The sequence below is a fragment of the Chiloscyllium punctatum genome, chromosome 48 (genome assembly GCF_047496795.1).
Source record: "Chiloscyllium punctatum isolate Juve2018m chromosome 48, sChiPun1.3, whole genome shotgun sequence".
In the NCBI taxonomy this organism is placed as follows: Eukaryota; Metazoa; Chordata; class Chondrichthyes; order Orectolobiformes; family Hemiscylliidae; genus Chiloscyllium; species Chiloscyllium punctatum.
Window position 1 is genome coordinate 45,906,106 of NC_092786.1, and position 22,974 is coordinate 45,929,079.

Sequence of the window (22,974 nt, forward strand, 5' to 3'; positions counted from 1 at the left end):
TCTAGATGAAGTGTCACCAGCTGGATAAGATAGATGAATGCTGGAAGGATGGTGCAGGAGAGAGGACATCACATTTGTCATATGCTGGGATCGGCTTTGGTGGAAATAGTACCTGTACTAGCTAAACAAGTTGTACTTGAACAGAGTTTGGGGCTGGGTTCCTTATGGGTCATTTTTGCTAGTTCTGGTGCAGAGGTTTTAAACTACTCTGGAGAGATGTTGGAACCAGGAGAGAATATTAGAGAGTAATACACGGCACAAAATATTGGAGAAGACATAGCACTTCAGTTATAGAGTCATAGAGATGTACAGCATAAAAACAGACCCTTCGGTCCATGCCGACCAGATATCCCAACCCAATCCAGTCCCACCTGCCAGCATCCAGTCCATATCCCTCCAAACCCTTCCTATTCATATACCCATCCAAATGCCTTTTAAATGTTGCAATTATACTAGCTTCCACCACATCATCTGGCAGCTCATTCCATACACGTACCACCCTCTGCATGAAAAAGTTGCCCTTTAGGCCTTTTATATCTTTCCCCTCTCACCCTGAACCTGTGCCCTCTAGTTCTGGTTGTGGATCTTTGTTCTTGTGTTAGCAACTTATGACATATAAGACCATAAGATGTACAAGCTGAAGTATTCAATGAAATTACGGCCACAGTCATCAATGCAGATCATTAGATGTCACAAAATCAACCTACTTTTTCACCCGTATCATTTTTTAATTAATTGCCTTGTTTCCAATGCACTGGTATCTTGCCCTCTCCTGACTGAGGCCTTGGTCCGCCCGACTCTGGAGGGCGCTCAAGGCTACGTTTTGATTCCTGATAGGCCCGCCTCCGCTTGATGTGGAATGGACACTCCTTTGCAGCTCTTCCTGCGTCAGGCGTTGATTGACAGAGACCTTGACTAATCAGAAGACGGCGACCGCCGGCGGGATCGGGCGGCGATGGAGCGGCCGCCGCCATTTTATCCCGGTTTACCCGAGCGGTGCCATGACGGGCCAGGGCCGCTTCATCCGGCTTTCACGCTTCACAACCGAGGCCGGGATTCCTTTTATAACCCCGGGATTAGGAATGAGGAGAGGTCCGGTGCCGGATTTTCTTTCTCCCGCCAAACTGGTTTGGCGGCACCGGAGGGAGGCCTGGCCCAGGGCCGGGCTGCGGCTGGGGGATACTGGCGGCTACCCGCTCCCCCCGCGGACAGCTTCCATCACGGCGGCCTGAGAGGGCCTGCTCCGGCTCTGAGCGAGGTGGATCCGCACCAGGAGTACGGCCAGCGGCCACAGTGGGATCCGGACCATCGAGACCGCCCCCAGGCTCAGGACAACCGGGAGCGCCCGAGGAACTACCCACCCCATCCCTGGGGTCATGACCCCACCCCTCACCCCCAGGGTCAGCAACACCGAGGTCATCCCCAGGGTCAGCCATACACAAATGAGCCCCCTCACCACCAGGGTCAGCAATATCGAGACCACCCTCCCCACCCACAAGGTCAACAACACCCAATCCACCCTCATCACCCAAACAGTTGTCAGCACCCAGACTACATATCTCACTCACAAACGCATGAACATCTTACCCACTCATGGAACCATCTCCCTCAAGGTGAACCTCCCCACTTACAGGGCTGCCCTTCTGTTCCCCAGCATCAGGAACAGAAGGAACATCTGCCCCACCAGCGGGGGTATGAATGCAGAGATCAAGTTAGTCTCCCACAGGGGTTTTCACAACAGGGCCGCTCAGCTCATCAGTACCACGAAATTCATCTTCAACAGGGATTGTCGCATCGCCCCCAGCTTCCATTTCAACCTGAACAAATGGATTCTCAGCAACAGTATCCATTCTGGGAGCATTTACATCCAGAGCAACATCCACCCTTCTCAGAAAGAACTGCAGTTGCCAAAAATGTGCCACCTCAAATGCACAGCATGCCTTCCCAGTCTGAGAATATTTCCTGCCAGGACGAATCCTTGCTTTGTGGTGGAGGCCTTAATTCACCAATGGGATATGGACCTCAGAACTCTCAGTTAATAAATCCTAGCCACAGCATGCCTAATCAGCAGAACTTCCCAAATTCATCAGGAGAGATACCATCTTGGAAAAAGGAACGTGACACCCTGTATAACAATGAAAACATGGCAACACCATGGCCCAGTGTGGCTAACTTCTCTCAAAACCTTAAAGATGTCAATGCTGAACAGCTGCATAGGAATGACTCCATTACTAGAAACCTATCAGAACAATTGCCCCATAATTTTAAATATAATGAACCTTTAAAGGAACAAGATGAGTTATGGTTTACCCGATTCTTGTCAAAACGTAGGTTGCAGCCTTCTGAAATTAAAAAGCCCAAATCTTACCCATTAATTAGTGAAGTAAAAGAATCTGTACTCAGTGCTTGTAAACTTGTGACTGAGCTCACAGCCTTATGCCAGCAATTAAGATTTAATGTCGAAAATGAAGCAGTTTGGACTGAATCCTATATGAAAGCAGTTGAAATGAGAACTGCTTTACAGGAAAAATTAAAGACACTAAAAAATGACAACTATCTCAGTGCTGTGAAAAAGAAATTGGAAAGAATCAAGAAGAAAAGGAGCAGCATTCAAAGGAAGAAACAAATGCGGCACTTCGAAAAACAAGAGGCAGAGGCAAGGACAGCAGAAAAGGAAGCAAAAATTGATGCATGGAGAATGAAACGTATCCGAGAAGTTGAAGAAAAAAAGAGGGTATTTAATAGTTACCTTATTGAATTGCATGTGTAGAGATTTGCGCATCTCAGCAATTATATAACCTAGGCAGTAACAAAAATACATTATTTATTAAAGAAAGTACAAATATGTATTTGAACCATGTTTGACAATTACTAAGTGTTCTGAATAGGTTAAATCTCACTGGTTATGAAGTATTTGACTGGTAGCTACTCAGCACATAGAAGGAAACTAGACCTTTAGGTTTTTGTGTAATCTACTGCCACAAAGCTATCTATATCAGTGGATAAAATAAATGCAGTTGATAAATTTATAGTTGGCTCAGCTTTTGATGCCTTCATATAATGTGGATACACCTACAGTTATGTGTTTGTAATTTGTACAGTTACAGACAGGACAACAATCTGTAAAAAATTAATACAGTTGGTTGGGAAAATGCTAAAGTTGCACCAAGAGGAAACATACTAGCTTAGAGTCTAGCATACAGAATGCTGAATGGGGCAGTAGTTTGTAATAAGTTATCCAGTAAATAGATTTGTTGGTTTTAATCAGTTTTAAATCTGATCCAACTAAGGAAGAACGTACTGGCATTGGATGAAGTCCAGAGAAGGTTCACTTGCCACTGCAATGATGGGACTGTCTATGAAGAGAGGCTGAGTAGATTGGGCTAGTACTCATTGGAAACTAGAAAGTTGAGAGGTGATCTTATTGAAACATACAAGAATCTTAGGGCATTCGATGGGGCAGATGCAGAAAGGTTGTTTCATCTTGTGGGTTAGTACTAGGGCCTGAGGGAATAATCTCAGCATAAGGGATTGCACATTTAAAATAGGGATGAAGGGGAATTTCTTCTCTGAGAGTTGTGAAACTGTGGAATTCTCTACTACAGAGGGCTGTTGAGGCTCGGTCATTGAGTTTATTCAAGGCTGAGATAGATTTTTTTTTCTCTAATGAAATTGAGGGTTATGAGAAAAGGGCAGAAAAGTGGAGATGAGAATTATTAGATTAGCCATGATCTAATTGAATGGCCAAACAAACTTGATGGGCTGCATGCCCTACTTCCACTTCTTATGGTCTTGTAGTTTCCATATGTAGTTCAATGTGTTACTGAGAAAATATGGTCACGGTAGAAATTCTTCACAATTCTGTTATATATAGAAGAAAATATATTAAAACTTCTATTGTATCAGAGGCACATGAATTTACAGATATTTTTGCCATAATCTTTTTATTTATTGTTTCATCAAATCATTATATGTAGAAATAGTCAAATTTTAAACTTATCACAAATCTAATTGTGATTTTCATGTTATACTAGCCTATTGTTACAGTTTGGGGCAAAATTAATATTCAAAAGAAGGGTTGATGAATTATCAGGAAACAGTTTTAATTTTACAATGCTCCTTAAGAATTCTGGTAATTGTTTGTATCCTCTCAATCTCTCGTACACATTTACTTTAAGATGCCATAAGAATGGTTGGAGTAATACATGAATACATGCCCAGGATAGTTAAAAATTGCTGGGGGAAATTAGCAAGCCCAATTAAATGTTTACTACTGCTGTTACTGAGTGCCAGAGTTCTCAAAACATTGTCATGAAACCATGACAAGCTCACTCAATAAACAACAAAGATGTGGAATTTACAATAAACTTTCTTGGATTAATTAACAGAAGAGTTATCATAATGTAAATAGTTTATGCAAAGAATGGATTTTCCCTGTTACTTTTCTTGTTTAATGATCCCTTTGCACCTGCAGCACTTGCAATATTCTCTTTCGAGTAACCAGATTTATTTTTGGTTTGTAGGAACGTGAACTGAAAGCTGCAGCAGATGGTGTCTTGTCAGAGGTACGGAAGAAACAGGCAGATGCAAAAAGACTAACGGATATCCTGCGGGCACTGGAGAAGCTGCGGAAACTGAGGAAGGAAGCTGCAGCTAGAAAAGGTGCGTTGGTAAGATGATGTAGTCTAGATAACAGCATATATTTTCAATTTTATTTTAATAAATCCTTTCCATCCTGCAAAAGATTGCTAATTGACATATATCACTGTTGTGGTATGTCAGCGAATACTGTGTTAGGACCAGTTGGAAGGGTGAATAGTCTCCCTCTTTCCAACTGCCTTAGTAACAACAATGATTTAAATTCTCTTGAGCACAAAGTTTGTCTTCAATTAAAATGTAGTTAACTTCTTTCCACAGTAATCAATGAATAGCCACTTACAGGGTTTTCTTGAAGTGAAGAAACCTGCTAACCCAAGAAAAATAATAAAGATGCAACATCTAGCAAATGGCCTTTGTCACTTGGCCCACATCCAAAATTAATAGGTGGTAATGTTCAGTGCAAAGGAATATAAAATAAGACGCAATCTCCCTTGTTCTTTAAGGTGTAAGGTTTAACCTGAGTTGATTGTTGATCAGCAGCATAAGATCTCGAAGGATCTGATAGGTTGGATACCGAGAGGATGTTTCACCTTGCAGGGGAAAGTAAAACCAGGGGATACTGTTTAAGAACAATTGGTCACCCTTTTAGGGTAGTGATGAGCAGAAAATATTTATCTTATATGGAGTTTAGAGATGCCATCCATTACCACCACCCCTCCCAATAAGGTCTTCAGTGAACTGAATCCAAATGGCTGCTGCCAATCTCATTTAACTCTCCAATTCCTTGCTCTACGTAGATTGTGGAAGTATCTTCCCCAGATGATCGTGTAAGCTGTGTCTTTAAATTTATTCAAGCCTGTGTAGATTTTTGATAGATAAAAGTGTCAATGCTTATGGAGTACAGACAACAGAGTGGAGCTGAGACTACAATCATCTCAGCCATGATCTTAAACAATGGTGGAGCAGACTTGACAAGCCAATGATCTACTCATGTTCCTGGTGTCGAATTATGCAGTTATTTTTAAATTATCAGCTCCTCAACACTTATTTTATGGTTGTTCCTGCGGTTACCAGACCAGTTTCTTTGAGAGAGTGTAGACAGCAGCTTTCTTTTTAGTATAGGTCAGCCAGTACTTGGAACCTCCAATGAAATGCTGCTTCCATTGTATATTTCCAAGTACTTTTTTTTGCTGGGTCTGCTAGTTACACCCATACAGTATGTGCATAAGAATTGACATGTTTAGAATTGAAACAAGGAAATTTAGCACAAAGCAACTCTTTCAGTACATTAATTTTCTCTTTGTGATAGTCATTTGTATTTTTATATAATATCACATCTTAATAATCATATTTCTATCAAAGAACCTTATGAAGGTTATCGGTCATGAATCCGTGTACTGACCATCAGACAGCATTGCTTATACCATTACTTAATTCATTAAGCTATCATTAATATTGCAGATATTTTAATGTGTTTTCTTTTTAAAACTTAATATAAGTTTATATATATTCTGTAAAAAAATTATAGGAAAATTAATCAAAGCTAATTTCAATTTTTTTTCCCATTTGGAATGAATTGTGTATAATCAGAATATTTAAGGGCAGCACATGGCTCAGTGGCTAGCACTGCTGCCTCACAGCGCCAGGAACCTGGGTTCGATTCCAGCCTCTGGTGACTGTCTGTGTGGAGTTTGCACGTTCTGCCCGTGCCTGCATGGGTTTCCTCTGGGTGCTGAGGTTTCCTTCCACAATCCAAAGATGTGCAGGTTAGGTGAATTGACCATGCTAAATTGCCCATAGTGTACAGGGATGCCTAGGTACAGTAGTCGGGGTAAATATAGGGAATGGGTATGGTGGGTTACTCTTCAGAGGGTTGTTGTGGACTTGTTGTGCTGAAGGGCCTGTTTCTACACTGTGGGGTTTCTATAGGGCGACAGGGTAGCTCATTGGTTAGCCCTGCTGTCTCTCAGCGCCAGGGATCTGGGTTCGAATCCTGCCTCAAGTGACTGTCTGTGTGGAGCTTGCACATTCTCCCCATGTCTGCATGGATTTCCTCCCACAATCCAAAGACGTGCAGGTTGTGTGAATTGGTAATGCTAAATTGCCCATAGTGTTAGGTGCATTAGTCAGATGGAAATGGGTCTGGGTGGGTTACTCTTCAGAAGGTCGGTATGGACTTGTTGGGCCGAATGGCCGGTTTCCACACTGTAGATAATCTAATAATCCAATCTAATCTTATTTATATTTGGTATTCAACCATGTTAAGAACCCTACAGTATTCCTTTTTTAAAAAAAGCTTGTGTTTGATAGTGCATTTTGTTCGTGATTTTGTGAAAATGAATGTTAACCAAATAAATTGACTAACAATAGAAAAAATCTGTCAGTCTCATTTTGCACAAACCCTATGTCGTAGGTAATAGATGCCGTGAATTTTTTATAATCCAGCATATGGAAACTTTAACCCTGTTGGATAACTATTGTGCTCCGATGGATTTTATCATAGCAGGAGCTGTTTATTTTTTGTCAGTCTTTGTAGAAGTGTTCTCTTATGCTTCGAATTCCTACTTGTGGTATCATGTGGAATAAACTGATAGACTTTGCTAAATTCTAACTCCTACAATTTTGTGGCACTGAATTGCATTGCAATGGGTCTTAAAATGGCAATGGTTTGTTGAATAAAAACTAATGCTAATGAGAGCAGTTTTGTACCAATTCAATCTGTAACTGTATAATTAAATTAGCCTGACTATCCAAATACTGTTTTCCTTTTCCAGGTGTTCAGCCTCCTCCTTCAGCTGATGAAACCTTCGAACATCATATCGAGAGGCTAAGAAAGCTGATTAAAAAACGCAGTGAATTGTATGATGCCGAAGAAAGAGCCTTGAGGGTTATGCTGGAAGGAGAACAAGAAGAAGAAAGGAAAAGGGAAAATGAGAAAAAGCTGAGGAAAGAAAGAGAAAAACTAGAGAAAAAGCAACGTGAAGTGGAAATCATGATGTTTGGAGATCCAGGTATTTGTAATACCTAGTTTATCCATTTTAATATTAAAAATAGAGCTCTTTTTTTGAAATGTCAATTTCTGATAGTAAGTAAGTGAAGTAATTAGGTTTTGTCCTACTGAGCATCATGTAATTGAAAACCTACATAAAATTATATAACATTAACTTTTTAGATAAGGTGTTCTTTTACCAAACTTCTGACAACAGATTGTCAACCTGAAAGATTAACCTTTTTTTCTCTCGACAGATGCTGAGTATTTTGTTTTCTAATTTTATTTGTTCCCAGCATCCACAGTATTTTGGTTTGCAAAGTTACTCAAAGTCTTACCAATTAGAAAGTTTACTTACATAGAACATAGAACATAGAAGAATACAGCGCAGTACAGGCCCTTCGGCCCTCGATGTTGCGCCGATCAAAGCCCACCTAACCTACACTAACCCACTATCCTCCATATACCTATCCAATGCCCGCTTAAATACCCATAAAGAGGGAGAGTCCACCACAGCTACTGGCAGGGCATTCTATGAACTTACGACTCGCTGAGTGAAGAACCTACCCCTAACATCAGTCCTATATCTACCCCCCCTTAATTTAAAGCTATGCCCCCTTGTAATAGCTGACTCCATACGTGGAAAAAGGTTCTCACTGTCAACCCTATCTAACCCCCTAATCATCTTGTACACCTCTATCAAGTCACCCCTAAACCTTCTTTTCTCCAATGAAAACAACCCAAGTGCCTCAGCCTTTCCTCATAGGATCTTCCTACCATACCAGGCAACATACTGGTAAACTTCCTCTGCACCCGTTCCAGTCCCTCCACATCCTTCCTATAGTATGGCGACCAAAACTGCACACAATATTCCAGATGCGGCCGCACCAGAGTCTTATACAACTGCAGCATGACCTCAGGACTCCGGAACTCAATTCCTCTACCAATAAAAGCCAGTATGCCATATGCCTTCTTCACTGCACTATTTACCTGGGTGGCAACTTTCAGAGATCTGTGTACATGGACACCAAGATCCCTCTGCTCTTCCACACTACCAAGTATCCAACCATTAGCCCAGTACCCCATCTTTTTGTTACTCTTACCAAAGTGAATCACCTCACACTTAGCTACATTGAACTCCATTTGCCTCCTTTCTGCCCAGCTCTGCAGCTTCTCTATATCCCGCTGTAACCTGCCACATCCTTCCTCACTGTCTACAACTCCTCCGACTTTCGTATCATCCGCAAACTTGCTCACCCAACCTTCTAACCCTTCCTCCAGGTCATTTATAAAAATGACAAACAGCAATGGTCCCAAAACAGATCCTTGCGGAACACCGCTAGTGACGGCACTCCAAGATGAACCTTTGCCATCAACTACTACCCTCTGTCTTCTTCCAGCCAGCCAATTCCTAATCCAAACCTCCAACTCACCCTCAATGCCATATCTCTGTATTTTCTGCAGTAGCCTACCATGGGGGACCTTATCAAACGCCTTACTAAAATCCATATACACCACATCTACCGCTTTCCCCTCATCTACCTCCTTAGTCACCTTCTCAAAGAATTCAATAAGGTTTGTGAGGCACGACCTGCCCTTCACAAAACCATGCTGACTATCCTTGATCACATTATTCTTATCCAGATGTGCATAAATCCTATCCCTTACAATTCTCTCTAAGACTTTGCCCACAACAGAAGTGAGACTCACTGGCCTATAGTTACTAGGATTATCCCTACTCCCCTTCTTGAACAAGGGAACCACATTTGCTAGCCTCCAGTCCTCTGGCACTACTCCTGTAGACAAAGAGGACACAAAAATCAAGGCCAATGGCTCTGCCATCTCCTCCCTTGCTTCCCAGAGAATCCTAGGATAAATGCCATCAGGCCCAGGGGACTTATCTATTTTCACCCTTGCCAGAATTTCCAACACCTCTTCTTAACATATCTCAAAGCCATCCATTCTACTTAATCGTGCCTCAGTATTCATATTGACAACAATGTCCTGTTCCTGAGTGAATACTGACGAAAAGTATTCATTCAGTGCCTCCCCAATCTCTTCAGCCTCCACACGCAACTTCCCATTACTATCCTTGATTGGACCTATTCCTACCCTAGTCATTCTTTTATTCCTAACATACCTACAGAAAGCCTTAGGGTTTTCCCTAATCCTACCAACTAAGGACCTTTCATGTCCCCTCCTTGCTGCTCTAAGCTCTCTCTTCAGGTCCTTCCGGGCTACCTTATAACTCTCAATCGCCCCTATTGAACCTTTACGCCTCATCTTTACATAGGCCGCCCTCTTCCCTTTAACAAGGGATTCCAATTCCTTATTAAACCACGGCTCCCTCACACGACCCTTTCCTCCCTGCCTGATAGGTACGTAATTATCAAGGACACTCAATAGTTGCTCCTTGAACAAGTTCCACATATCAATTACGCTCTTGCCTTGGAATCTACTTTTCCAATCCACACATCCTAAGTCATGCCTCACCGCATCATAATTTCCCTGCCCCCAGCTATAACTCTTGCCCTGTAGTACACACTTATCCCTCTCCATCACTAAAGTAAAAATCACCGAATTGTGGTCACTGTCCCCAAGGTGCTCACCTACCTCCAACTCTAACACCTGGCCTGGTTCGTTACCCAGAACCAAATCCAGTATGGCCTCACCTCTTGTTGGCTTATCTACATATTGTGTCAGGAAACTCTCCTGCACACATTGGACAAACACTGACCCATCTAACGAACTTGAGCTATAGCTTTCCAAGTCAATATCAGGAAAGTTAAAGTCCCCCATAACAACCACCCTATTACTGTAACTCTTCTCCTGAATCATCTTCGCAATCCTTTCTTCAACGATTCTAGGAGTATTAGGAGGCCTGTAAAAGACTCCTATCAGGGTGACCTCACCTCTCCTATTCCTAACCTCAACCCAAACTACCTCAGATGGCAAATCTTCATCCATCTTCCTTTCCACCGCTGTAATACTGTCTTTGACAAGCAAAGTCACACCCCTCCCCCCTTTTACCCCCACCTCTGACCCTACTAAAACATTTAAACCCTGGAACCTGCAACAGCCAATCCTGTCCCTGATCTAGCCATGTCTCCGTAATTGCCACAACATCGAAGTCCCAGGTACCAACCCACGCTGCAAGTTCACCTACCTTATTTCGTATACTTCTGGAATTAAAGTATACACACTTCAAGCCACTCTTCTGTTTACAGGCACCCTCCTTTAAGATTGATGCCATATTCCTAACCTCCCTACACTCCAGGTCCTGCACCCTAAAGCTACAGTCTGGGTTCCCATGCCCCTGCAGAGTTAGTTTAAACCCCCCCCAAGAGCACTAGCAAACCTCCCCCCAAGGATACTGGTGCCCCTCAGGTTCAGGTGCAGACCATCCTGTTTATAGAGGTCCCACCTTCCCTAGAAAGTGTAACTTAATGTGATCCAGACCACCAATAAAAGGAAAACCTGAATTATGTAGCAAGTTCATTGATGTGCAGAAGTACCAAAGCACTTTTCCACTTGTGTTGTACTTCTGTAGTGTAGTCACTATTGCAGGGCGCAATATACATTCTGTGTTAAAATTTCAAAAATACTGTTATTCAGAATATTTGAGTATGGGACTACAGAGTAACTTGCTGTTTTAGCTAATTAACTTTCAGAGAACATAGGTAATGAACAATTGGTTTGAAGACTGGGAGCTTTTATTAGAATGTAAAACTGCTTGAGTGCACAATATTGTATGGAGTGGTTATTTAGATTTGCATCAATCAGCAGAAGTGCAGAATTAATTGCACTTTTGTTTTACAGCTCTCATTACTGATACCATTGATGTTCGTTTATGTAGATTTGAATGATTTGGTTTTTTGGGTAATAATCATCTACATTGCGATATGATTTCCCAATATATTTGCTGCTGATAATAGTTTACTAAAACTCTTTGTATCCATGAAGTAACCTCATGACCAAAACTGTTTTGCTTACTTTCTATTCATCTGTGCTGATTGATGTTTGATGTGTTTTGCTAAATAGCAGCAGTTATCAATCACTGCAGGACTGCAAATAGAATTGTGACTCCCACTGAACCATGAGAACAGTTAAATTCTTCCTGTCTCTTCTCCTGGGAGACATTAGTGTGCTGTATCCTTTGAAATAAAGAGTGCTTCATGACTGTGGAAAAATAGTTAAACGGCAAACGATTTATTTCTGATTAGAATAGCCCAAATACAATGTGTAAAAGTATTTAACTAAAGTAATGGGGATTAACACTCAACCATTGCCCCATTGTATAATCCATCACGATTTGAAGAGATTCACAAATAATAACATTTTATTCTGTTGAGTTACATTTATTTCTAAAATTCCCATTTGTTGGGGTGCAGTAATACATTAGCAGGAGCTTGTCTACATTTTTAAGATTGAATGCCACACTCAAGACCCTCAACAATGTTTTACATCATTTTCAAGTTATACATACTCAGTTTTGTTTTCTTAAAGAGCTCCAGGGTGCAAGTTGATTCAAATGGTGCAAAAAAAGCAGTTTCTGAGGGTTTGGATCTCAGTGGAGCACCAAACTGAATTTATTAATCAGTGTATTAAAATGTTGCTGTTTTTGCAGACTTCACATACAAATGATTTATTTATGCTTTACTTAATTCAATAGATTTACCTTCAGGTCATCCACTACAGCCATTTCGTCAGTATTATTTGCAAGCTGAGCATTCCTCTCATGCGCTTGTGCAAATCAGGTGAGGATTAATGAATGTTGACATCTGAAGCCTTCAGATGTGTTGATATCATTCAGTTCAGTTGTCCCTAAAACAATGATCATATGTTTACTCAAACTGTTTCAAGATTTCCACGTAATTCAAATGTATCCTTTTTTTAACCAAACGCATCTGATAAACCAGAGGACTTTCTGCATAATAGGATGAATCGAGGAAGATAATGGTCCTCTTCAGCGAGTGCAGTAAATCTTCCTAGCATTGTGTCTTGGAGTAGAAGATAATGACAGAAGTAGACCTATAATTTTCACATGAAAGTAATTATTTTGGACTATTAAATAACAGCAATGAAGTCAACAAAACACAAGCAATTTATAAAAATAAATTCTTACTTGGAGGTAGATAAAGCTTCCACCTCTTTTGTCTTTTCAGGATATTTATCTGTAGCAGGTCATTTGCCATGAAAAGTTAGGTTTTTTTCCAGTTGGATCATTTATAATGCTAAGTAATATTTGCCAGACTCTTTAATTTCCAGAGGATCTGTTGTCATCCTTTGTTACCTGTTTCTTCCTGCAGAAGGCTATATCATCTGCTCTCTAACTTCTCACGGAAGGACCAGTTAATCTAATTAATTATGGTTGGATGCTCAAAGCTGGCTTTACTTTTGTTAAATATAATTTCTGCTTGAGGTTAAGCTAAATCCTTTAGTCTTTACCAAACTTCTGAACTGTATTACACTTCCTGTTTGAGACCTGTTTTGTAAATAGTCCAAACAGGCAGAACCAATTTATACACTCAGTAAATGCATGACAGGGAAGTTCTTAAGAAAAAGGGGTGTTACTTATAGTAATTAGATTTAATATTTTTCTTTTTCTCCTTATTAGACAAGAATGGGATCGATATCTTCTACCAGGAGATCATCCTGATGGAAGCAGTATTCCCCGCGGTTGGGTCATTCCACATCCACCCAGTTCTGACACATGGGCAACTGCACTCCAACAGAATGAGAGTTGATGCTATTCAACAATTTTCTTTCTGGCTGAAGTATTTTATTGCTGATTAGTATCTGCTTTATATTAAATAAAGATGAATTCACCTCGCATTAAAGTTCTGGGATTGTTTTGATAACATCTTAAATTAATAAAACCAGTGGATCTCTCGAGGCTTTATCAGCAGAAAATCAGTGCAAAGAAAATGTCATTATTACTTTAGTGATGCTGAGCTATATGTGGGAATTTAGTTTCTGGAGTCTATGAAGTTCCATCTAATATAGGACGATGCAGGTTTGACCTAGTCACAGAATAGTGATATCCAAGTAAGAGCACTATATAATATATTTAATATACTAGAAGCACATCTCCATTAGTGTTTTTTATTTGTTCATGGGTTATGGACATCTCTGGCCAGGTCAGCATTTATTGCCCATCCCTGATTGTCTTGGAGAGTCAAAACCAGTGTAGTCTTCAGCTGAAGTGGGATAAGAGAGCTTGTAATAATTAGTCTGCTTCTAACACTTATTCTACTGCTAAGGGCAGGTGTTCTGGGCCAGACCAAACCTCCTCAAAATATATCATGGAGATAGTCCAAATACATTTATTTTAAGGCAAGTGTAAGGCCTGTGTTGCAGATTTGATTAAATTGGCCAAACTATTGGGTTTTAAGCAAAACATAGTTTATTCTTTACAAAATACATTCAAAAAAGGTATAATTTTAACACTATTGAAATACTTAATGTAATAATATATTATTTAACTAGTAATCCCAACTGTTTAGCTCAGTTGGCTGGATCTTTGGTTTGTAGAGCAGTGTGATGCCAACAGCGTGGATTCAATTCCCATCACCAGTTTGAGGTTACCATGAAGGACTCCACTTCTCAACCTCTTCCCACGCTTGAGGTCTGGTGGCCCTCAGGTTAAATCACCACCAGTTGCTTCTCTCTCTAATGAGAGAACAGCCCCTATAGTCTGGTAAGACTGTGGTGACACAACACAATATCAACAGTTACAGGATAGCATCATCCCATAAACACACCCTTAGTAAAGACAAATTCAGCAAAACAGATTTCTCTCATGTGGTATCTCCAGTACAGAAGAAAGGAACACCAAAAGAAATAGAAGCAGAGAGAGGACTTGAGTTTTTTTATCGTGCCAAAGAGAGCTGTATGTATTCAGCTTCAAACCCCAATAACTGAAAGCAAAACTAAGTCCCTGGGTCTGTGTGAGCCTGATTCCACCCAGTCATGCTTATTTAATTAAAAAACAACTCAGGAAACTGAAAGCTGTTTATCTACTGTTTCTGAAGCAGCAAGAGAAAAGTACAGACAGATGGAAGTTTTCCAAAATAAGAGCTGAGATTAGCAGTCTTATAATTTCTCTAATCTTCTCAGTCCTGTGCTTCAACTGCAATTGGTACTGGTTTGTTAGTTATTGTAGCTGAAAACGTGTTGCTGGAAAAGCGCAGCAGGTCAGGCAGCATCCAAGAAACAAGAGAATCGATGTTTTGGGCATAAGCCCTTCTTCAGGAATGAGGAAAGTGTGTCCAGCAGGCTAAGATAAAAGGTAGGGAGGAGGGACTTGGGGGAGGGGCATTGGAGATGCGATAGGTGGAAGGAGGTCAAGGTGAGGGTGATAGGCTGGAGTGGGGTGGGGGCGGAGAGGTCAGGAAGAAGATTGCAGGTTCGGAAGGCAGTGCTGAGTTTGAAGGATTTGACTGAGACAAGGTGGGGGGAAGAGGAAATGAGGAAACTGGAGAAGTCTGAGTTCATCCCTTGTGGTTGGAGGGTTCCTCGGCGGAAGATGAGGCGCTCTTCCTCCAACCGTCGTGTTGCTATGGTCTGGCGATGGAGGAGTCCAAGGACCTGCATGTCCTTGGTGGAGTGGGAGGGGGAGTTGAAGTGTTGGGGTGGTTGGGTTGGTTGGTCCGGGTGTCCCAGAGGTGTTCTCTGAAACGTTCCGCAAGTAGGCGGCCTGTTTCCCCAATATAGAGGAGGCCACATCAGGTGCAGCGGATGCAATAAATGATGTGTGTGGAGGTGCAGGTGAATTTGTGGCGGATATGGAAGTATCCTTCGGGGCCTTGGAGGGAAGTAAGGGGGGAGGTGTTGGCGCAAGTTTTGCATTTCTTGAGGTTGCAGGGGAAGGTGCCGGGAGTGGAGGTTGGGTTGGTGGGGGGTGTGGACCTGACGAGGGAGTCACGGAGGGAGTGGTCTTTTCGGAACGCTAATAGGGGAGGGGAGGGAAATATATCCCTGGTGGTGGGGTCCGTTTGGAGGTGGCAGAAATGATGGCAGATGATACACTGTATACGGAGGTTGGTGGGGTGGTAGGTGAGGACAAGTGGGTTTCTGTCCTGGTGGCGGTTGGAGGGGCAGGGCTCAAGGGCGGAGGAGCGGGAAGTGGAGGAGATGTGGAGGGCATCGTTGATCACGTCTGGGGGGAAATTGCGGTCTTTGAAGAAGGAGGCCATCTGGGTTGTACGGTTTTGGAACTGGTCCTCCTGGGAGCAGATGCGGCGGAGACGAAGGAATTGGGAATATGGGATGGCGTTTTTACAGGGGGCAGGGTGGGAGGAGGTGTAGTCTAGGTAGCTGTGGGAGTTGGTCGGTTTATAGTAAATGTCCGTGTTGATTCGGTCACCTGAGATAGAAATGGAAAGGTCTAGGAAGGGGAGGGAGGAGTCTGAGACGGTCCAGGTGAATTTGAGGTCGGGATGGAAGGTGTTGGTAAAGTGGATGAACTGTTCAACCTCCTCGTGGGAGCACAAGGCAGCGCCGATACAGTCATCGATGTAGCGGAGGAAAAGGTGGGGGGTGGTGCCAGTGTAACTGCGGAAGATGGACTGTTCCACATATCCGACGAAGAGGCAGGCATAGCTGGGGCCCATGTGGGCGCCCATGGCTACTCCTTTGGTTTGGAGGAAGTGGGAGGATTGGGAAAGAGAAGTTGTTCAGGGTGAGGACCAGTTCAGTCAATCGAAGGAGGGTGTCAGTGGAAGGGTACTGGTTGGTACGGCGGGAAAGGAAGAAGCAGAGGGTTTTGAGTCCTTCGTGATGGGGGATGGAGGTGTAGAGGGACTGGATGTCCATGGTGAAGATAAGGCGTTGGGGACTGGGGAAGCGAAAATCACGGAGGAGGTAAAGGGCGTGGGTGGTGTCCCGAACGTAGGTGGGAGCTCTTGGACTAAGGGGGACAGGACCATGTCGAGGTATGCAGAGATGAGTTCGGTGGGGCAGGAGCAGGCTGAGACAATGGGTCGGCCGGGGCAGTCAGGTTTGTGGATTTTGGGCAGGATGTAGAAACGGGCGGTGTGGGGTTGTGGGACTATGAGGTTGGAGGCGGTGGATGGGAGATCCCCTGAGGTGATGAGGTTATGGATGGTCTGGGAGATGATGGTTTGGTGGTGGGAGGTGGGGTCGTGGTCAAGGGGGCAGTAGGAGGTGTCCGCGAGCTGGTGTTTCGCCTCAGCGGTGTAAAGGTCGGTGCGCCAAACTACTACCGCGCCTCCCTTGTTTGCCGGTTTGATAGTGAGGTTGGGGTTGGAACGGAGGGAGTGGAGGGCTGCACGTTCAGTGGGTGAGAGGGGTGGAGAAGTTGAGGCGGTTAATGTCGCGACGGCAGTTGGCTGTGAAGAATCGAGGGCGGGTAAGAGGCCAGCATGGGGTGTCCAGGTGGATGGGGTGCGTTGGAGGCGGGAGAAGGGGTCGTCAGAGGGTGGGCGAGAATCTTGGTTGAAGAAGTAGGCACGGAGGCGAAGGCGGCAGAAGAATTGTTTGATGTCACGCCGCATGTTGAACTCGTTAATCCGAGAGTATAGGGGAATGAAGGTGAGGCCTCTGCTGAGGACTGATCAGCGTAGGGGAATGACGGCGGATGATACCTTCATTTCCCTACGCTCTCGGATTCTCCTGCTCCTTGGATGCTGCCTAACCTGCTGCGCTTTTCCAGTAACACATTTTCAGCTCTGATCTCCAGCATCTGCAGTCCTCACTTTCTCCTGGTAGTTATTGTAGTTGAGTCTGTAAATATACTTCAGTCTCAGTTTATGTAAGTATCCCATCTTAATGAAATCTGTTTAAATAACTGTAAATAGTAACATTTCTGGGTTTGTATCATGAATAACACTATCAATCAGGAACTAATTCAGTTTTTTAAAATGTTTTCAATAGACTGATTATATACAAGAATTCTGTTTTTGAGAGGTGCCAAGAATTATATTTTAAGTATTCAAACTTCTTAAGTAGTTTTCTGAGCTTGCCGATTCATTCAGTCTTACCCTTTTTTAAAATGTTTTGTCTGTTCTCACAAGACTGTATGTGCAAAGTTGTTTCAAAGACATGCTTTCAGTACCAAAATTTGAGTCGTCGTCTTGTAATGTGGATGAGAATGTGCTCTACTGGTTACCGTTTCAGCTGCAGAATCAAAATCAGCCTTCCTTTGGTCACTGACTCAATTCTGAGGGTCACTGGACCTGAAATGTTAACTCTGATTACTCTCCACCAATGCTGCCAGACCTGCTGATCTTTTCCAGCAATTTCTGTTTTTGACTCGAATGACATTGACTTAAAATCTAGGAAGACATTACTTTTCAAAACGGAGGAAAGGAAAATATTAATTAGTCTGCTTGTAATCGCACTCATACCTGCTGTACTTTCTTATTTCAAATGTTTTCAACATAAGACTGCTGCCTAGGTGCAGTTCAAAGTTGTTTTATGTCCATTCTGTTATCCCCATCTCAAATTTCACATTCCTGAGGATTAGTGTAAAATGTTCTACCATTCCATTGAGGCACATTAATATTTTCCTTTCCTCCGTTTTGAAAAGTAATGTCTTCCTAGATTTTAAGTCAATGTCACTCGAGTCAAAAACAGAAATTGCTGGAAAAGATCAGCAGGTCTGGCAGCATTGGTGGAGAGTAATCAGAGTTAACATTTCAGGTCCAGTGACCCTCAGAACTGAGTCAGTGACCAAAGGAAGCACATAAACTATATTGTTTGCTGCACATGTGAAACACCTGAATATTATATTAGAATATTAAGAATGAGAGGTAACAGTAGTGAAGATTGGTTATCAAAATTGGGGCTTTTCTCAAGACAGGCTTAAGGCCTCAATAAATGGGAAAATTTTCAAGTTAATGAACAATGATGTTAGGTGTAACTGTGGCTTGAATTGCCTTCTACCTTGTTAAGTTTTTGATACAGTGCCATTGCATTTAGAAAGAATGAAATGGTTAATTGATTTTTGTTCTCCATTTAAAGGGGCTGAAAATTTTCTTTTGAGAGGATAGTGAAGAAGGCGTTTGGTATGCTTTCCTTTATTGGTCAGAGCATTGAGTATAGGAATTGGGAGGTCATATTGTGGCTGTACAGGATATTGGTTAGGCCACTTTTGGAATATTGCGTGCAATTCTGGTCTCCTTCCTATGGGAAGGATGTTGTGAAACTTGAAATGGTTCAGGAAAGATTTACAAGGATGTTGTCAGGGTTGGAGGATTTGAGCTATAGGGAAAGGCTGAATAGGCTGGGGCTGTTTTCCCTGGAGTGTTGGAGGCTTGAGGGGTCACCTTATGGAGGTTTATAAAGTCATGAGGGGCATGGTAGACAAAGGTCTAGCATAAGTAGACAAGGTCTTTTCCCTGGGATGGGGGAGTCCAGAACTAGAGGACATAGGTTTAAGGTTAGAAGGGAAAGATGTAAAAGGCAGCTAATGGATGTTTTCATGCAGAAGGTGGTGCATGTATGGAATGAGCTGTGAGAGGAAGTGGTGGAGGCTGGTACAATTACAACATTTAAAAGGCATCTAGAAGGCCTTGGAGGGATATGGGCCAGGTGCTGGCAAATGAGACCAGATTGGGTTGAGATGTCTGGTCAGCATGGACGAGTTGGACCAAGAGTCTGTTTCCATGCTATACATCTATGACTCTATGAGATGGTGAAGAAATTGCTGATTTGAGAGGCAGGATTAGATAAAAGTTAGAAAGACAGGATAAGGAGGGAGAGAAATTTTGAAATGACAAATTTGATTGGTGCCAAAGAGATTACAAATACAGCTGTCCAGGTGACAGGAAAATACTGATGCAGGAGCATAATAACGTATTCTGTTTTAATTTGGAGATGCTGGTGTTGGACTGGGGTGTACAAAGTTAAAAATCACACAACACCAGGTTATAGTCCAACAGGTTTAATTGGAAGCACACTAGCTTTTGGAGCGACGCTCCTTCATCAGGTGATAGTGGAGGGCTCGATCGTAACACAGAATTTATAGCAAAAATTTGCAGTGTGATGTAACTGAAATTATACATTGAAAAATTGATTGTCTGTTAAGCCTTTCATCTGCTAGAATACAGTGATAGTTTCACTTCTTTCATGTGTAAATCACAAAACCCTTTTTTTAAAGTTGCATTCTCGGGTTAGCTGTTAACAATGGTGATAGCTAGACAATATGTTGAAGGTGTTAGCCCCCTGTGTTCTCTGTCTATAACCTGATGTTTAGATTGATTCCAATCTAAAAAGTGAGATAACAGAGTTTTACATAAATTCACGATGGGACGTCCCGGTCTGTTGGCTTTGTGTACCTTTGGAAGGCAGTAGAAGTCATCTACACGAGAAGTACATGGGATGAGGGCGCGCAGGGAGCTCTGAAGGATTGGATCCTGTCACGGTGGACGCTGCAAGACATGTCAGATTGTGGACATAGATACCAGTATTACGGGTGGGAACACCTCCCACCTTGTACATGGCAGGTACTCATGTGACTCAGCCAACGTTGTCTATCTTATACGTTGCAGGCAAGGATGCCCGGAGGCATGGTACATTGGGGAAACCGAGCAAAGGCTACGACAACGGATGAATGGGCACCGCACAACAATCAACAGACAGGAGGGTTCCCTCCCAGTTAGGGAACACTTCAGTGGTCCAGGACATTCAGCCTCAGACCTTTGGGTGACCATCCTCCAAGGTGGACTTCGGGACAGGCAGCAGAGGAAAGTGGCCGAGCAGAGGCTGACAGCTAAGTTCGGTACCCATAGGGAGGGCCTCAACCGGGACCTTGGGTTCATGTCACATTACAGGTGATCACCATGGCACTACACACACACACAGATATTCCTACACACACACACTCTGACATACACACGGACACAGGTACACTCAGACGCGCACACAGACACCCACACACACCCTTATAGACATACACACTCCCACACATGCACCCCCTCACAGACTTAAGACACTCTGCACTCACTACACACACACACTTTCTCACACTCACAACCCCCACCCCAGACAGACAGACAGACACAGACAAAGACCCACATGCACACATATATTTTGTGTGGTGAATTTGTACTTGCAGAGTTATATTGCACTTTGCTCAAAAACTGCATACATTCTTGTAGAACTCTGAGCTCAAAAACTGCATGAATTTATGTAAAACTCTGTTATCTCATTTTTTAGATTAGAATCTATCTAAACATCAGGTCATAGACAGAGAACACAGGGGGCTAACACCTTCAACATATTGTCTAGCTATCACCATTGTTAACAGCTAACCCGAGAATACAACTTTAAAAAAAGGGCTTTGTGATTTACACATGAAAGAAGTGAAACTATCACTGTATTCTAGCAGATGAAAGGCTTAACAGACAATCAATTTTTCAAAGTATAATTTCAGTTACATCACACTGCAAATTTTTGCTATAAATTCTGTGTTACGATCGAGCCCTCCACAATCACCTGATGAAGGAGCGTCGCTCCGGAAGCTAGTGTGCTTCCAATTAAACCTGTTGGACTATAACCTGGTGTTGTGTGATTTTTATTCGGTTTTAGGTCTTGAAAGCTACAACAAATCCTGTTAACCTCCAGGTGGCAGTAATTCCCAGGGAGTAACTCAAGAAATGAAGATATTTTCCAAAAACGGAGCAAAAGGTTTTGTTGCATTTTACCCTCAAAGTGGAGGCAAATACTTGTAAAATTCTTTGTTTTTATTTTTGTAACCAGTGAAGATTTATTTTGACATAGCATATGATGCAACAATACTAAGGACGACGCAGGCATGGTGCAGCAGGTTAAGATGTTGCTGCATTTAGCTACATAAGATTACAGTAGCATTGAACAATTTCATGTTAAAGTTGGCTAAGCTTCACCATACTTCAGATTGAAGCAATCAGAATTTTAATGTAATTAAAAGTAACAGCAGAAAAATTTGGCGCAGAAGGAGACTATTAAGCCGACTGTGTTTGTACTGGCTGAAAAAGTGCCTATTCTTCGTCCAAAGCCCTGTGGATTACAGTTCTCTAAGCACTTTTAAAATGTAATGGTTTCTGCCTTCACTACCCTTCAAGGCAGTGAGTTCCACCGACATCTGGGTGAAAAGTATCCCCCTCAAATGCACTCTCACCTTTCACCAATCATTTTAAATTATTCCCCTTCCCCCACCACACTTCAAACTCCTGTTTTATTGACCTTTACACTAATGAAAATAGATTCTTAATATCTATTCTATCCTGGCCCCTTTTTATAACTGAATTAAATCACCTCTCAGTCATCTATGTTCCAAACATACAACTCTACTGATTTGTGAGGTCTGGTATCAGGAAAATACAACACTTCGATACATTGATTCAACTTTATAATGAAAAGTCTGCATCTACCCCATACATAAATAATGTTTTGAAGGAATTTTTTTGAAACAATATTACAACCTAATAGAAAAAGAGAACTTCAGATTAATAATATACTTCATTTTTTTAGGATTGTTTTTTTTTTCCTTTTTAGGCTTTTTACTTTTCTCTTTTCTCTTGTGGTATTGTTAGTTTGCTCTTTATGCAACTTTGATTTAGAAGGAGATTTCTCCCAGTTTCTGAATTTTGTCCTGTCTCTCAGTCAAACCTCCTTCATTCTTCCATACTTTCTCCATTGTTATATCCAAAAGCGCTAAGTCCATTTCTCTAGCTGGATCTCTGATTTCTTCCAACTGCCAGCCCCGTCAGCTTAGATCTCTTGGAACTACTCTTAAGTTATGGCTCAAGTTTCAATTCAGTGATTATGTATTTTTTCTAGACTGACTCTAGCATAATACTGAAGTACAGCTTTGGAGTAAATGGGAAGCCTTGCCTGCCTGGGATTTAATTGAACCCACGACACTATTTAAAGATTACCAGTGAAGAATTCTGGCTACCATTTCTCCAAACACCATAACAAGCATTGTTCCCTCTGTGCTGCATGCAGCCACTCCAACATTCCATGCACAGTGATCAGTTGCCAACGTGGATTACAGCATTGACTTTGGGTTCCAGAAGTGACTGCCACACAAGGATGTCGGACGTCAGCACAGAAAGGGAAAAAATTAGGAGCAATGCTAAACATAATCAGATTATTTGACCAGTCAGTGTATTGTTCCTTGTGTGAAAAATGGTAGCTGTGCTTGCCACTTGTCACTGGACTTCAAGGTCATTCACTAGTTTTAGATTAGATTAGATTACTTACAGTGTGGAAGCAGGTCCTTCGGCCCAACAAGTCCACACCGACCCTCCAAAGAGCAACCCACCCAGTCCCATTCCCCTACATTTACCCCTTCACCTAACACCACAGGCAATTTAGCATGGCCAATTTACCTGACCTGCACATCTTTGGACTGTGGGAGGAAACCAGAGCACCCA

General features: G+C 42.3%; 2 protein-coding genes across 3 annotated transcripts in view; both read left to right on the forward strand.

Annotated features, from left to right (window-relative positions):
• Positions 1 to 932: 932 nt before the first annotated feature.
• pdcd7 (programmed cell death 7) lies at positions 933 to 13,428 on the forward strand. The gene is made up of 5 exons (XM_072565111.1): positions 933 to 2,734; positions 4,524 to 4,662; positions 7,374 to 7,610; positions 12,261 to 12,345; positions 13,206 to 13,428. The coding sequence occupies exons 1-5, from the start codon at positions 956 to 958 to the stop codon at positions 13,333 to 13,335; spliced, it is 2,370 nt and encodes a 789-aa protein (XP_072421212.1). The 5' UTR covers positions 933 to 955; the 3' UTR covers positions 13,336 to 13,428.
• Positions 13,429 to 17,080: 3,652 nt separating this feature from the next.
• The window catches only part of ubap1lb (ubiquitin associated protein 1-like b), a 55,922-nt gene continuing 50,028 nt past the window's right edge, over positions 17,081 to 22,974 (forward strand). The window contains exons 1-2 of one of the 2 annotated variants that reach the window (XM_072565118.1): positions 17,081 to 17,363; positions 20,104 to 20,385. The gene's annotated coding sequence lies outside the window, so the exon portion shown is untranslated. Of the gene's footprint in view, positions 17,364 to 20,100; positions 20,386 to 22,974 lie in introns of those variants that run through there. The other variant, XM_072565119.1, reaches the window with a different exon arrangement.